Source organism: Pinus tabuliformis, chromosome 4_2 (assembly GCF_031772625.1).
Source record: "Pinus tabuliformis cultivar Carrire ecotype Pingquan chromosome 4_2, CPIR1, whole genome shotgun sequence".
In the NCBI taxonomy this organism is placed as follows: Eukaryota; Viridiplantae; Streptophyta; class Pinopsida; order Pinales; family Pinaceae; genus Pinus; species Pinus tabuliformis.
In genome coordinates, this window is record NC_142304.1 from 832,846,177 (window position 1) to 832,863,682 (window position 17,506).

At 38.4% G+C, this 17,506-nt stretch overlaps 1 protein-coding gene across 1 annotated transcript; it reads left to right on the forward strand.

The window, feature by feature from the left end:
- The first annotated feature begins 852 nt into the window (after positions 1-852).
- LOC149172262 (uncharacterized) lies at positions 853-4,130 on the forward strand. The gene is made up of 2 exons (XM_089427680.1): positions 853-3,206; positions 3,317-4,130. Exons 1-2 carry the CDS (start codon positions 1,283-1,285, stop codon positions 3,910-3,912), a joined length of 2,520 nt encoding a protein of 839 aa, XP_089283806.1. The 5' UTR covers positions 853-1,282; the 3' UTR covers positions 3,913-4,130.
- The last annotated feature ends 13,376 nt before the right edge of the window (positions 4,131-17,506 follow it).

Below are 17,506 nucleotides of genomic sequence, written 5' to 3' on the forward strand. Positions count from 1 at the left end.
AGAGGCCATAATGAAAAATCACTTAGAAACAGAAAATGCATGGTTGAGTGGACAACTGCAAGAAAGAGAGAAACAATTGGCATGTATAGCTAGTATTTCTTTGGAACAAATCCAGTGTAGGATGCCAACTAAGTCATATGCCCTATACCTCAAGGAACAATGGTTGCAGTTCTAGATCAAGACCTTAGCACAGAGAGGCACCATGCCATTTCAGGACTATAGGTAGTTCATTGATCTTTGTGATCAGAGCACACTAGAAGATAGGGCCAAGATGTCTGAGTTTTATTTGCACAACATGGCCTTAACATACATGAATGTATGGGACCCTAATGCCAAGCTAGGAGATTTACAGTTGATGGCTTTGGCATCATGGATGAACCATGAGGAATCAAGGGATGCAGAGATGAAGAAGATATTGGCAAGAGAGAAAACTGAACCTCTTATGATCAGAGCTGAACAGTTAGATCCCATGGCCCTCATCAATACCCATAATTTGATTGCAAATGATCCTCAGCTTGCACCTAGGTATCTTGCTGCCCAAGAGAAAGAAATTTCACATTTTGAGGACATGTTCAGGCTGTTAGGGGATGATAGCATACATGCATGCCTAAGGAGATGGAACACATTTTCATCATAGTTTTCAAAACCGTTCCGGTCTGACCGGTTACCGGCCTAACCGGCCGGTTAGGAGGCTCACCGGTCAGAACCGGTGAAAAAACCCGGTCAGCACCCTAACTTGCCCAGATTTTAGACCTAACCGGTCAAAACCGGCCGGGTTAGGTCCTAACCGGCCGGTTTTTTGCTAACCGGCTGGTTCCGTCCTAAACCGGCCGGTTTAGGGACAGGCCGCCGGTAAAGGTAAAAAGCGGACGGTTTTTTGCAGCTGAGGGCGGTTTAGGGTTTTTGGGGGTGAGGGAAAGGGATTTTCCCTCCAAAAAGACCCTCACAATTGCTATAAGACACCCCTCTCACCCTCATTTGTCTCACACAACTGATTTGGAGTGTTTGTGAGTTTGTTTGTGAGCTTGGAGAGTGTGGAGTTTTTGCTGAAGTAGTCATCTTGGAGTTGGAGTTGGAGCTATTTTGGAGATAGTGTGTAGCTGTCAGTGGAGTTGCCATCATCAAGAGGAGGCTAAGGGAGCTACTTTGCATTTCCAGGTAAGGATTTGCACTTGATAATTCCTCATTTGGGTCTGCTGTCCATGAATTAATTTTTTTGTGCTATAAACTTCTCATTTCAATGATCTATCATCTATGCTAAGCCTATGAACTCTCTAGCTCTATGCTATCAAATTTTTTAGCTTGCATGTGCATTTTTTTTCCTACATTTATCATTGGTTTTCCATGTTCCTTAGCTGCAATTTTTTTTTTAAATGGCAGATTTATTTGCAAATTGTTATTATTTCAAGCAAACATGGCTCCAAAAGGAAAGGACAGTGCATGGGCTCATTGTGATGTAGTTGAGGGAAAAATGATATGCAAATTATGCCATAAATCTATTGGAGGTGGGGGTATTCTTAGGTTGAAACAACACTTGGCTGGGGTAAGAGGCCAAGTAAAGCCATGTGATGCACCAAATGCACTGTTAGGTCCTATTAGGGCAGAATACATTGCCAAGCTTGAAAAATTTTATGAGGATAAGGCTAGGGAGAAGGCCATCCAAGATGAAATTGCAAGGAAGAGGGAATTATTAGAAGCCATGAAAGAGAGTGGGTATGATGATTCTGAGATTCAAGACTCCACTTCTATCCCTTCCACCAATGACCCCTTTCACTATGTTCATCCTTCTGTTGGAGTTGGCCAACCATCAAGAGGACCAAAGAGACAAAACATCCAAAGTTATTTCTCATCTTCTGCCACCATTGCTTCTTCTAAATCTAATCCCACTTCCTCCCAGCCAAGTTCTCAACCCACTTTGGATCAGCATTGGAAAAAACAATGCAAAGAAACTTCTCACCAATACATTGCTAGATGGTGGTATGATTCAGATATCCCATTTAATGCTGCTCGCTCACCTTATTACCAAGCTATGTGGGACTCTGTTATAGCTGCAGGAAAGGGCTTCAAAGGCCCTAGTATGCATGACTTGAGGGGAGCTCTTTTGCAAAAAGAGATATCTTCCATTGATGAGTATTTGACTGAGTTTAGAGAGTCATGGGTCAAAACAGGTTGTTCCATTATGTCAGATGGATGGACCGATGGAAAGAACCGCACTATCATTAATTTCCTTGTTTCTTGCCCTCAAGGAACCATGTTTTTGAAATCAGTTGATGCATCTGATAGGGTAAAGGATGCAAGCCTTCTATTTGAGCTTTTGGATAACATTATTCAGGAAGTTGGGGAGCAGCATGTTGTGCAGGTCATCACTGATAATGCCTCAAACTATGTTCTTGCTGGAAAGATGCTTGAGGCCAAATATAAGACCATATTTTGGACTCCATGTGCTGCACATTGCATAGACCTCATGCTTGAGGATATAGGCAAGGTGGAGTGGGTAAAAAACACTGTAGAGCATGCCAAGTGCATTACAAAATACATTTACAACCACTCATGGGTATTGAGCCTAATGAGGAAACACACTGGAGGCAAAGAGCTTGTTAGGCCTACAATTACGAGATTTGCAACTCACTTCCTCACGTTGCAATGTCTCAATGGTCAACATAGAAACTTGCAGAAAATGTTTTCCTCTGATGAATGGTCTGAATCTCGGTGGGCTCGTAGACCAGATGGAAAAGACACCAAAAAGAAAGTGTTAGACACTTATTTTTGGAAAAGGTCTGTAGAGCTTGTGAAAATTACCGAGCCCCTTGTTAAGGTGCTAAGGTTGGTGGATGGGGAAAGATTGGCCATGGGCTACATTTATGAAGCTATGGATCAGGCAAAGGAGCAGATACGGGCAGCTTACAATGACAGGTTAGCTAAATATGGCCGTATATGGGAGATCATTGATAACAGATGGAACAATCAACTCCATCGTCCTATACATGCAGCCGGGTATTTTTTGAACCCAAGGTATCACTATAAAAATCGGCTAGGAGATCAGCATGATGGGGAGGTCAGAGCTGGATTGATTGATTGCTTGGAGCGCATGGTCCCTAACCATGTAGACCAGTTGGATATACATAGACAGCTTACTATTTTCAATCAAGCAAGTGGTACTTTTGGCAAAAACTTGGCAAAGATGGCAAGAGATGTGGACCAACCAGGTAAGCAATTCCAATTTCCATTTTGTTTTTCATTTCAAGTTAAAATTGTTTACGTTCTTTACAATTCAAATTATAAACTAAGTTACTAATTATTGTCTTTTTCTTTGCAGCACATTGGTGGGAGTCATTTGGTGGCCAGTGTCCTCAATTGCAAAGGTTTGCAATTAGAGTCCTCAGTCAAACTTGCAGTGCTTCAGGTTGTGAGCGCAATTGGTCTGTTTTTGAGCGCATACACACGAAGAAGAGAAACCGTTTGGAACAAAAACGGTTAAATGATCTTGTTTTTGTGCAATACAACCTTCGACTGAGGAGGAACCAAATGATGAGCAAATCACCTGATCTAGATCCCATTGTGTTGGACGATATTGATCCAACATCAGAATGGGTGGAGGAGACTGAAGATCCTGTGTTTGAGGCTGATTTTGATATCGACATGGCTTTAGCGGAGGATGAGGCAGATTATGTGGCGGCATCAGAACCAGGATCAGTAGCGGCATCAAGGAAAGGCAAGGAACCAATGGAAGGCACTAGTCGTGCAGGTCGACAAACTCGTGCTTCCACTAGGTCCACTTCTATTGTCATTGGTGGCATTGATACTGATGTTGCAGATGAGGCAGAGGCATCCTCAGACTCTGAACCAGATGATGTCTATGTAGCTCCTGATGATGATCATGTGTCTAGTAGTGGTGATGATCTTGATGATTGATCATGTGTACACTGTAGACTTGTAGTAGGCCAATGGCCTCATAGCTTGCAGCATGGTTTTTGGACTCTATAGGCCATTTAGAGCCTCATTTCTTATGTATTTTGCTATTTTGTCGATGATATGTATTGCACTCGGTGCCATTTTGATATATTCACCTTTGCATGGTATATAAATGAGCAAACTTTGCATATTTTGTCTCTATTGGCTTGGAATCATGGTTTTACATCTTAAAAATAGTTTTTTTTCATTAAAAATTAATTTTTTAAAAACCGGTTCGTTTAGACCAAACCAGTCCCGGTTAGACCGGTTCCGGTCGGTAAACCGGTTAGCTAGGTGGACCGGTTCGGTCACCGGTTCCGGTTTTAAAAACACTGATTTTCATACAACTTAAAGATAAGAGAGTACCACTCTCCTCAAAGATTGAGAGAAGCACTAAACAGGACACCCATGTACAAGCAATTTATGCAAAGGCTAAAAGTCAATTGGATTGGCCTGAAACTCAGTCCACCACTACTCTTAGGAATGCTAGAAGGAAGGAAGGAAGAAGAAGAAAAGAGGCAGTGGGAGGAGGTAGAAAAGAAAGCATGCTTCTATGAACAAGAAGAGGAAACCACAACAGAGGCATGGGATGTCAAGGAGGCCACTAGAGCTATGAAGGATATGGATATTGATTGTGTTGCTCAGAGGATGAGCAACACTTTCACTAGGGGGGTGATTGTGAGCCTCATCATTGGTTAATTATATGGGCCTTAATTTACCTCCTTGATTACTCAAACCAACTTTTCTCACAACTTATTACATGTTTTTGATTATATTTTTTTATGAGATGAGTTGGAGTTGGATATTATACCTAGTGGACTAACATGCATTGAATGCAGGATTGAAGGAGAAAATCAAGGAATTTTGGAAAATACTAAGGTTAAAACTTGAATGGGACAAGGGAGAGGGATTGTAGAAGGTAAATCCTCCTCATTTACTTCTCGCCCATTCGAATATTCCTCCATCCATCACACCAACTTGGAGTGCAAGCAACCAAGCCATGAGGATTAGAAGGTAGCCGAGCAAGTGAGAGACAAAGAGCTAGTTTATCTCGAGTTTGGGAGCCAAGCCTCCCTAATTTTAAGGAATTCGTTGGGTACTTCAGTTGTATAAGTAGAGAGGCCTAGAGCCTCATTAGGATTCAAATTTTTGTTGTAAAAATCTAAGCTATTTTCGAGCTCCAGACTTGTGAAAGTTTTATTGATGTAATTTTCTGTTTTGGTAATAAGAATGAGTTTTGTTTTGAGCTAGCACTGAGTTAACTCAGAGGGCTGAAGCTCTTGGGTTAGGGCCCAACCCTAGCAGCCAAGGCTCCTCTTTCTTGTATCTGTATGTTTAGATTAGTCTCATAGCTTCATTGTTAATTTGCCTTTAGATGTATTTTCATTGCAAGTAGTGTAGATTGGATTGGTTGTTTATTAGTTTGCTTCCATTTGTGCCTTATTTCAGTAGTAGGTTAGCAGGGATAAAATGAGTACCACAAGGATGTCAGTATGTGTCTTGGCCTCATTTCCTCCCTTTGGGATCATGATTTGAGGAAGGGACCCTTATGCAGCCCCAAAAACACAGATTTCTATTTCTTGCATGAGATTTAGAGTTTACTGTATTTAAGTTAGCATTTGATCAGTTTTGCAAAGTAGGATTTCATTGCCATCTCTTCTATCTTCATTCTTGCAGTAGATCTCATCCATTCTTTCATTCCTTTCAACAACTTTCCTCATGCATAATGTAGGCAATTAGTTCATTAATTCTGCTTTTCTAGCTTATGAGAATGCTTCTTGTTTACATAGATTTTTGGGAATTATACATGTTTTATGCAGAGCAGGTGCTTCAGGAGTAGACAAAGAATTCATAGCCAGCAACCACCTTCCACTTCATCCACTATATTCATTCCTTGTTTTCACCATTGCCTTCACTAGTTTTCATCATTTTACATAGAAATTCTTCCAAGCACATTGAGCCAATCAAACCATCCTCTATCTTTGCTATTGACTTCTGAGTGATCCTAGACCTTTTCTCACTTCATTCCACCCATATACCACCTTCCCTAAGCCTTCCATCACCTCCAATACCTTCCATTTTTCTCTCGGCTCTATCATGTAGGTTTTTAGGGAATCTTGTAGGTTTCTAGTACATCCTATAGGTTTTCCTGAATTGGCCTGTTTTGAGGCCGAATTGAGAGAAAATCTCTAGGAAGTCACCAAAGGTCTCCCAAGGGTCTCCCACACCTTTTGACCATCTCCTAACCCTTCTAGACATCCTCCAACATCCTTAATGCACCTGCCACATCACCAAAAGAAATTAGTTTGCATACTTGATTTTGCATGAAAAGACAAAAAGACAAAAACATATTTATTTCAGTCCCTTTACTTGCACATTAGTGATGTTTGATGCTTCTTACTTCTATGCTTAGATAGTAGCATTTGGTTCATGTTAATTTAGCATTATTGCAAAGCAAAGTTTCTTGGCAGTTAATTAGGAAATGGTGTGATTTAGCATTGAATTTATGTGTTTTTCATTATTGCAGTAGAGTAGCTCTCTGTTAGAGTAGATTTCCCTTTCTTCCATCAAGAAACCAAGATTCTTCTAACTCCATAGAAGTTTAGCTTGAAAACCCCAGTGGTCTCTCGCTAGCTGAACCGTGACAAAAGGCAGAACCATCACTTTTACTTGTGTATACAACACTGTCACCTCTAAGTTTGTATGAACCCCGGGTTGATAAAGTAAACCTGGTAGCCCAGGAATTGCAGTATCCTTGCTGCAATACTGGTGCTCATTACGAATGTTGCTGATGAAGATCCACCTAAGAAGAAAAAGATCGAAGAATCAGAAATCAAGGACTTATACCACTAAGTCCTCTCTCTCTCACATAGCCCTCTTAGTCTTTTATTTTTGTTTTGAATTGTTGTCCTTTATGTTTTGATTTCTAGAGTTTATAGGTCTAACATGTCTTGTTAGAACATTTTTCATTTTGATAAAGTTGTAGGTATGCATCAAGATTGGAGGGAGCCCTCACCATTTTACCAAAGATAAGTATCTTACTCGTCTTATCTTTTATGTTTGGTTTCCCTCTCTTATCAAGATGTGTTTATATTGTATGCTAATAAGCTTTTCTTTATATTTTCCTTGGATAGGAAAGCCTACATAATACACAAAAGTTATGGAGACTTCACAAGATAAGCTTGAAGCATGAAAGAAGTTGTGTTGCAAAGGAAACCCTTCACGAATTGATGTCATACAAGGTTTGTTAAGGAACAACTCAAGGTATGTCTTAAACTTCAAGCTTTGTTATAAAGTTCTCTTCATGCAAAAGATATAATCATTCTTCTTTTTAAATTTGCTTTACATCACTGACATCGTTATGTCTAAGGTTTTGAATCATAAAGATTCTTGTTAGGGTGATTAATCATCAAATTGAATCTACCCTCATTATATTATTATTCTTGTGGAACCCTAAAAGGGTTCACTATAAAACCCTAACCTAAGGGTGTGTCAATATTGATTATGAAACCCTAGTCTACTTAGGGTTGTTGATGAAATCTAGAATTCCTATTCTTTTGATGTTTTGGTATTGTTATGATAAAAACCATAACCCTTTAGGATTTGCTGTTAATGTCTATGTTATGTATTGAAACCCTAGATCTTTAGGGTTTGGTGAATTAGGGTTTGTGAACAAAGCCCTTGTAAGTAAGATTCTAGGAATGAAACCCTAGGTGTATATTAGTCCGATCAAAACCCTAGTATGAATGAAATTGTTGTATACCTAATTTTGATGTATTGATGTTTGTGTCTTGGGTTTACCTAGTAGATATTGTTGTGATATGCTAGTGCATGATTATGAAATCCTAGATATGTATATGTGAGTATGATAACCTAATTATTGATGCTCATAGTTTGTGAATTGTAGGATTTGTAACAAAAATTTAGTAGAAGATTGATATTCTAGGATATAATGATATTGTTTCCAATATGATTTAGTTTTGTTGATAAAATCAAGGGTTTGCAAAAAACCCTAGTAAAGTCTAACATGTATAGTATAATTGTTATTTGATTGAATAATTGATATCTAAAGATTTGTGTCTTGAAGATGAAATCTAAGGTTTAGTAGAGTCTATCATATATCTCTGAAATTAATATTGAGGCCCTAAATATAACGAGACCGATATCTTGCTTTAAGTTTTAATGATGTGGTCTAGGGTTTATGACAATAACCCTAGCAATGTTACGTAAATTTGACTCGGGGTTAGAGTCAAGTTTGATAGAGTTAAAAGTGGTGGTTTTGGGCACATGGTATAATGTACCCATGGTATTTCATGTAATGTAGCCTTTAAATGGTTGGGATAACTTCATTGTAAAGTGGGTCAGGGTGGTGAGCGGTGAAGGCTCACTTGGTCGGGTTGGCCAGGGTTTTGGCCAAGGATAATGACATTTCATTATGTTGGGTTTTCCCTGGAGTTGGGGTTTTTCCTAGGATAAACATTTGTGTTTACGTGTTATTATTGTTGTTGCGTTAATGCTTTTTCTCTCAGTATTTTATCTCTACAGTAAATATTTAAATATCTCAGGTAAGTTTTCTTCACGTGGTATCAGAGCCATTTTGGCTTGAGAAGGACACTTTTGTTGCCAAGGGTTATATGGCCTTGTGAATGGAGATATCTGACCACATATCAACAAAGCGACATACTCGATCGAATGCATCAAAGGAAGCACTAAGTTTGCAAGTTGTGTTTGTACTACGTGGTGATCTAGATATGAAGCTAGGTCGTTGAGGTAGACGAGTGCATGCTGGGTGGAGAGTCAGTGGAAGAGGACGCATAATATATTCACAGGTTTGGGTGCAAGTTGCATGACATTGCTGGAAAAGAGGCAACACATGTGTGGAAATGCCACAAAGCTTAGATCGGTGGTAGTCCAAGAACTAGATGCGAGCAAAGCAGAGATCTGTTGAATGCTGAATATGAGCATTGTAGAAAATCCAAGGTGAGGATGAGATCGTAGAATCAAGTCCAGGGATGATTTTATTTACATGGATCGATGCCAATCCACAAACGATGTGAAGTTGTTGTTGGTTGTAGAGGAAAATCGAGATAAGGTGGTCGCTGATCGAAATGAAAGGGAAACCAGGTGGGTGGTGGAATTTTCAATGTTTGGAATGTCAAGAAGTGGTGATTTCTTGTCGGAGTTCTCCATATTCCATGCTATTTAGAAGATATAAAGGCTTTGGGGGATTTTTTGATGGTCATGTACTAGGCCCAGGAACATGAAAAGGTAGGTGGTGTAGCCAAGGTGGATGCATAGGAGAAAATATAGTTGCAGGTGGTAAATGTGTTGGTGAAAAGCAGCTCACAGGAAAGCTAAATTGGTGCATTCCACAGTGTAGTGTGAAGCACATGAGTGGCACTTGAGCTACTGGTTAAAATACAGTCAAAATTAGAGAAAAGGAGGTGGATACAAAGCACTTGGATGCGCAACAATCTATGCCAAGCCCGATGTCTGGATGCAAGCTACACAAGAGCAGTTGCAGTAGGCGTGAAAGGCACAGGAGTTCATTGAAGGAGTGGCTAGATGCATAGGTGAAGGCATCAATGGTCTGCTGGACATTGTGTCAGTGGTTTGATGAAAGATGCTGGACATTGTTGCATGTTGTTAGATGTTGTGTCGGTGAGTGTTTTGTGTTTGCATCAGCCGAAACAATGGCCTAGCAGATGAGACGATTATCATTAATTTTGCTCCCTAGATAATGATAGTGGGTGCCAATGCATAGATTGTGGCTTCCTCATGTTCGATGTAGTGGCAAGGGTTTGATGGAGGATACAATACACGCTGGGATGCATATGAAATACAACATGCATGGATCCATTTTTCTCCCCACGGTTCCTGAAACCATGTGCCATGCAATTTGGTTGTGAAGGAATGGTTAGTGTCATGAATGAAGTTGTGGATAACGAGAGCATAAACATGGAATTTGGAATGTCAACGAAACGATTTCGCAAGAGTGATTTTGGAATAATCATGGTGGCTAGAGTTGTCTACGAAGAAGGGTTTTGATAGTTTGAGGAGAGAATTAGAATGAGGATTGTCAAAGTGTTTTAGGATGAGAGGATGGAAAATGAGAGAAATAATAATTAAAAAAAAACATTATTGTAATTGAGTTAATATTTTTTATTACATGTAAATGGGCATACTACTATAAGACCTGGTATGGCATGCACACCCCTCGGTAATCACTGGTAAAGTCTAGGTTAGACCTAGGTGATAGGGGGGATGCCAGGTTAACTGATACCCCAGGTATTAAAATTTGAGGGGGGTAAGGGCCAGAGTGAGCAGGGATGACTCACTTGGCTGGATTTATTCAAGGAACCCCAAGTCAAGTAGGGGGGAATGTTAGGTAAAATTATTCAGGGTTAGAGTCAAGTTTGACAGAGTTAAGCAATGGTGGTTTTGGGCACATGGTATAGTGTACCCATGGTATTTAATGTAATGTAGCCTTTAAAAGGCTGGGATGACTTCATTGTAAAGTAGGCCAGGTTAGTAAGTGGTGAAGGCCCGCTTGGCCTAGTTGGCTAGGTTTTTGGCCAAGGATAATGACATTTCATTATGGTGGGTTTTCCCCGGAGTTGGGGTTTTTCCCAGGATAAATATGTGTTATTATTGTTGTTTTGTTTTGATTTTTCTCTCAGATATTTTATCTCTACGGTAAATATTTTAAATATCTCTGGTAAGTTTTCTTCAAGCAAAAGATATGTGTTCTTATTATGAACCTAACTAGGTTTAGGTATTTGATGTCTAAAGTATTTGATTGTTTTGATGCTTCCATTATATTGACATAACTTTGATATAGTTAACTTCATGCTTCTATATATGTATTTGGTTGTACTTGCTATTAAAGTTTTGCAGGTACACAATCTTCAAGATAATGAAGATGTTCGTATGAGCATGATGAAGAAAGCTATAAGGATGATGATGATCAAGATGACCTTGATACCGTAAGAAGGAATGGAGCCATGAAAGACTCTTCGATGTTATAGAAAAGGAAGTAGTTGATCTCCCCAGTTGAGAGGGAAGGCATATTATGATGGTCATGATGGATACCTTGAAGAAGAAATCAGAGAATATATGAAAGTACTACAATGTATTGAGGGTGTCTTGATGCTGCTGAAGAAAAGAAAGAAGAAAAGCTTCCGACTAGTTGCATATGGTTAACTTGATGATATTATAAGCAACATCCACATGAATAAGGACCATGAAGGTTTTTTTTTACTTGCTTGTATATTTGAAAGTTTATTGTTGATTGGGGTTTGTGTTTGTACATGTAAATATCTCCATAAAAAGGTCAAATACTCTAGAAGCATGCTTGGACAAGTGGATATATCTAGTTTATTAAGGAGAGTTGAAGCATCTAATGGAAGATGCTTGGGAGGACATCTGGCCGGCCTGTGTGTTGATGTCTAGATCTCGAAGAGGGAGGGTGGCATTGGTCATGGAGCTCTGACCTTGGATACACACCTAGATCCCTAGGTTGATGGTTAGCAAGTAAGTCTGATGATACCTAGACATGATGAAAACTTGAGTCCATCTTAGTCCCACCCGGATAGATAACCCTGGTCAGGTCTCTAGTTTGAGGCACTGAGTGTGCCAGAACTCTTCGTAGTTCATTTTGGATATCTTCCATGTACCTTTATATATAGGTAATTATGAATACCTCCCTAGTTAAGAGGGAGTGTTGAAGAATGTAACTAGTATCAGTCTTCATAATTGTACTTGAGTCATGATGTAATATATCTATCAAAAGAAAGAAAAATAAATTCTATTATTAAATAAATTGACTTATTAAAGCATGGGTTTCATGCTTGGGTCAATTTTTTTTAGTTCATAGCCTCCATTACAGGCTTCTAGGGTTTATGTCAAGTGTGCATGTCCATGTCATACTGCAAACCCTTATTGGGATTTATTTGTCACAGGAGAAATTTATTTTATTATATTTTAGGTCTTCTAGGCCTCCTCCACCAAGTCGGCCTAATGAAAGGACAAGCGGCCTCAACAAGGGAATTCAACGTCATAAGAATCCTATAGATTGGAGCAACTCGACCTCAGTTGTCACTCACTCACAACAATTTTGAATTGCAGTAGCTGGAAGCAGTAAAAGTACGAAATTAAAGAAGGAAGAAGGAAAGGGATAACGAAAGAGAAGGAGGTCATTATATTGCTAAATAAATTGAAATTCTCTCCCTCGTATCACACGTGCGAAGGAATTGAAGATGCAAGAGGGCCTAAATTGAAATCTTGAAGTAGGTTGAAAATTTGTCTTTGATGCAGTATTGAAACAATGTTGATGCAATATTGTTGCAATTGATATTTAAAGGTTGGAATAACAGTTTGAGGGATGAATTGGTGGAGGAGGAAGGTCTATTGGTCTAGGGCCATTGTCTATATCATTTTGAATTACTAAAGGAAGAGTCCTTGACTGGGTTTTCCCCTATATAAGGGTTTTGCCCTGGATGTTCACCTACATCTTGGTCTTCATGTTTTGGTTTTGGTAATTGATTGATGAACTAAGATAAAAGAAGAACATAAGAAATATTATAATAATAATTCAAAGAAATCACAAGTAATTATCAACAAGAGAAAATATTTCTCCCTTTCTGATTTTCTAATAGGCCTAATTTAAATGGAAGGTCTTTTATTTGGTGGGATTACCTTTGAAAAGTAAAGGGCATTGACAAGAGGAAGATTGTATGGACACAATTAAAGAAGTACTTTAATAGAAATACTTTTGTGATTGCTATTATGAAGGTAAATTGTGATAATTCCATGCACCGAAATTGGGGAAAATGACCATGGATGAATATGTACATAAATTCCTTGGATGGTTGATGTTAAATATATTCGAGATAAAAGGGTAAAAATCAATGTTTTTAAAGTGGACTGTCTCAATCCTACAAGGATATTCGAGACAAGAAGGTAAGATTTCAATGGTTTTTTTAAGTGGATTGCCTCAATTCTACAAGTCTAGATATGAGTTTGGTGAGCTTGTGACACTTGGAGGGTCAATTAGAGAGGCTAAATATGATATGATCATAATAAAAGTGAATGACAGTAGAAGAAGTCATGGAACAATAAGGAAAAAAAGAATCTTGACCAAAGGAAGAAAGGGTTTAAGCTCCCCATTTTAGAAATATCTTCCAACAATCAACCAACTCAAAGTGGGAATAAACCAATTGAGTCTTTGGGGAAAAGGTGACGACAACATATTTAATGTTGGAAATGTGGAGAAGACCGCATGTACAGGTGTTGGGCCTCTTTAAAAGGACAATGTTAGGAAAGTTCATAGCATTTAGGAGGCCATGACTCCGAATGATGTGACATGGATTATTCCTCATATCTACATCGCATTGGAAGATCAACTAGTATATTTGATCTATAAACTACAACAAAATATCCTCAATAGTCTAAATATCATTGTCAAATGAAGAGGATAATCCATGAACTGATTTTATATGCACAATGATTTGTCAAGTGATTAAATGGAATTGATGCCTTGGACCAACCACTTCTAAGTTTTTATGGGCTTTTAGGTGAATGCACATGGCCATTTTTTAATATACCCAAGAAAATACAGGGCAGTAATAACTTTGTTTTAATTGTAGCATAGTCTAGGTATGAAATCTCATTCAATGAAATTGTAGCATACAAAGAAACAATATGTTTACTTGTTGAAACTCTTAAGCCTCATGCTGAAAACACTACACATATCTTAACTTTTAAAACCATTAAAATGATCTATTTTAGCATTAAAAAATTCATGACTGACAAGATCATACCAATCCATGCAACCCCGATGGAGCTAAGACCCTTGTGAAGAGAATGGGTTACTTATGGCTTAAATAAATCAATATAGAATGTTTTATGCAATATATAAAATGCATGTGTAAAGAAAAGAACATGAAAAACTAAAATGAAGAAATCACTTCCTTGGGTTAAATAATGTCAAAGGAAGGTGAAACACCTCACAATGTCAAAGCATTGTAGGGAGAGATTAATGTCATTAGGTGAATGAGATTACCATAATTATTCACATAAAACTAGTCCTTTTGAGCTTATGCATTTAGATGGCTTTCCTTGCATAACCCTTAGTTCACTTTATTTTTATGAGTTTGAATACAATTATGATTTGTTGAGCCCTTTTTGGAGCTAAATATTCTACATGTACTAAAGTTAGGCATGTTGTCATTGTGCCCCCTAGTTATAGACTTATAGATATGATGACCTTTCCTTTGGTCCCCTTCTTTCAAATGTCTTTAAATTTATCCAAGAGTTCTACAATTGATGGAGGAATAGTTGAATCCAAATTCCTTGATTCTTATGAGGTAGGTGGGCCATATATTTCTTTGTTTGCATATGAACTACTGTATTCATGAATAATCTTTATCACACATCATGGGTGTCCAACTATCACTCTATATGGTGAAGAAGAAATCATTGAGTGCATATCCACATCACCACCCTTGACCAAGGGAAGGTTGTGTACTTGAACTTTTGCTACTAGCCTAGGGTTAGGCATTCAAGCCAGTGGTGTTTAACTTGTTTAGTCCACATAATGTTTTAGAGCTACCACTTGAGGTTTCTTCTACACTGATCATTGGCATTTAAGTTAATGTCATTAACTGAATACCCAAATAATAATAAATATGACTCAATTTAGTAATGAGATGCCTAAAACAAGTAAAATAGAGAGTGAATAAATGATAACCCCCTATTACAAGATATCAAATGCACAATACATGATCATCATCCAAGTGAGTTTATTGAATGTATATATAGGAGACAAAGAGGGATATAAAGCATAAATAATCTAACATAACATTAATTATTTTAGTGATAATGAATGAGGGTTAACTTAGGCACCTAACATGCGTCTGCCCTTCAAACAAGTATGATATCTCAATGTTGATTAGTTGTGGATGCTTGTGTATGAAGAACTCATATTTCCAAGTTGGATTTTATGTTCACATGTTTTCCCATGTTATGAGATAATCAATGATTGTCCAGGTCTTTAGTCACTCGATTCATGTTTCAAGTTTCAACTTCTAATATGATTATTCACTGATGAACCTTGTTTTTACCATCTTTTAACCACCATTTTGCTTGCACATGTTGGAGATGTAACTAGGTTCGGTCTTCATATATGTAATTTTGATATTTGTACTTATTCAAGAAAAGATAATTTATTTTGATATTATTTGTCAATGAGTTTCTTGCTCATTGAAAATAGGTCAAGCACATTTTGAAGTACTTCTAGGAAGTCAAAGTCAAAATGTAATTATGATGAGACCCTTTGAGGGCATGTTACATCACGTATGATGTCATACAAGTTCATGGGAATACCTCCAAGGCAAGTCAAATCCTTTCCTAGTAGCAATGAAGTCTACAAGCAGCAAAAAAGATGAATAAATGTTGAAATATAATGCAACTACAAGTCGGCCTAAAAGACTGTCAAATCGGCTTAAAGGAGGGACAAACCTCTATAAATAGAGGCTACCACTACTCATTTGGACACAATCATATCTCTGAAATCCGAAAGCAAGGAGGACGAAGTAAGATGAAGAAAAAGGTGAGAGAGAGGGCTACAAGGGCAGCATAGGAAGGAAACAAAAAAATGAAGGGAAAAAGGTGAAATCTAAAGCTGCTACAGCCACACATGTGAAGAATTCAAGGACAGATCTGCGGCTAGAACAACAACAAGGTTGCAGTGGTATTTTCTTTATGGTCTGGGCTAACAAATAGGTCAACAAAAGTCTCCTACTCTGATGTTGAAGTGGGCTTACAAGCAAAGGAAGGAGGGACAAATCTGAAGAAGAAAAGGACTGTTTTTAGGGCTAGAAACAGTCACACGTGTGAGGTGCTAGAAGGGATTGGCTTCTATTTAGGGCAGCAACATAAGAAACCTCCTTCATTTGTGTATTAAGGTCTAGAAGGTATCCAAAGAAAGGTGAAGAAATATCTCTTTATAGCGAAGAAGAGAAGCCCTAATATTCTAGGGTTTCCTAACCAAGAAGATAAAGTGCTGAAAGAAGTGTTAGGAGATGTGCCAGAAGTGAAAATGCGTAAAGAGGAAGGATTTGACTCATGCTTGGAGGACATACTAGTCAAGGTTCTAGTGTTTGGCAGTTGTTCAAATAAGAAGCTTCAATAAGAGAAAACTTACAAAGGGTTTCCCTCTCAAGAGGGGAGAGGGTTTGTCCCTAGCAGAGAGCCAAATTTGTGTTCTTGTTATTTTGTGTTTGGTAGTAGTTTTATGAATCACACACATATGCACTAATAATAATAAGAAGTATAAGCCAACTAAGAAAAGTAAAAATACTTCACAAATTGTTATCAAGTCTCGAAGAATCATCACATCACCACTTTGCCCTAGATTCTCTAACATGGTATCAGAGGGGAAGGTGACACATCAAGGAAAGGGAAACTCAAGAACACTCAAGCATCTACAAAGTTGAAGCACCAAGCTTAGAAGCCTCAACCACTTCAAGGTCAAGGAGGTGCTACAATCCATCAAGGAGGGCTACAAATCTAGAAGGAGAACCTTATATAAAGGCACCTACGAAGAAGAGCAGATGTACATCAAGCTACAAGTCCTCAAGCACACCTCATCACCAAGAAAGTCCACTTGGAGAAGACAACTTGAAGGACATCAAGATCCAGGGAAGACAAGCCACCAAGATTTCAAGGAGGAAGCAAATCCATCAAATCTCAAAATCTGTCAAGTAAGTACTTATCCCCTTCTGAATATACATCACTGTCCCAGCTAAGGAACATATTCAAGCCTTATCCAAGTATAGTAAGGATGAGACAAGATCTCAAAGGATAATGATAGAATCAATCAAGGACTCTCTCATTCCATATGTCTCCAAGTTTGAGACATCAAAAGAAATTTATGATAAGCTAGTAGAGCTATTCATGGTATCCACCACCAAAGAAGTATTGTCTTTGAGGAATGAATTATACAAGATGAAGATAACAAAGGAAGGAATAGATCCCTACTTCATGAAAATATCTCAGATGAGAGATCAACTTCAAGAAATTGGGGAAGTCATGTTTGACAGAGAGATGACAATTGTTGTACTCAATGCTCTACCTGAGGTGTGGGGAAACTTCACATCAAGAATTTATGCCAAGAAGGAAGCAACCACGCTCAGTGATATGTGGTCTCTATGCAGAACATGGGAGACTAGACTTAAGGTGAAAGAAGATGTTGGATCAAAGGAGAAATCATTTGTTACCATGGCCAAAAGAAAGGGTAAATTTTGCAAGTTTGGTCCATGAAGAACAAACAACAAATACAATTCCAAGATCCAATGTTTTGGATGCCAAGAATATGGACACTACAAAAGGAATTGTCCCAAGCTTAAGAAGGAAAACAACAACAAGAGAAAGAGAGAAGAAGCTCATATAACTCAAGAGGTCGAAGAGGAAGGAAAGAAGCAAAAGAAGGAAGATCCTCCGAATCTCTACTATGACTAGTTCAAACTCTTTCCTTCTAGACTTCTTTCAAAGT

Excerpts from the sequence above, each read along its gene's own strand:
- LOC149172262 (XM_089427680.1), top strand. The coding sequence starts at position 1,283 with ATGCTATCAAATTTTTTAGCTTGCATGTGCATTTTTTTTCCTACATTT. Across the intron at positions 3,207-3,316 it reads AAGAGATGTGGACCAACCAG|CACATTGGTGGGAGTCATTT; the intron begins GTAAGCAATTCC and ends TTTTCTTTGCAG.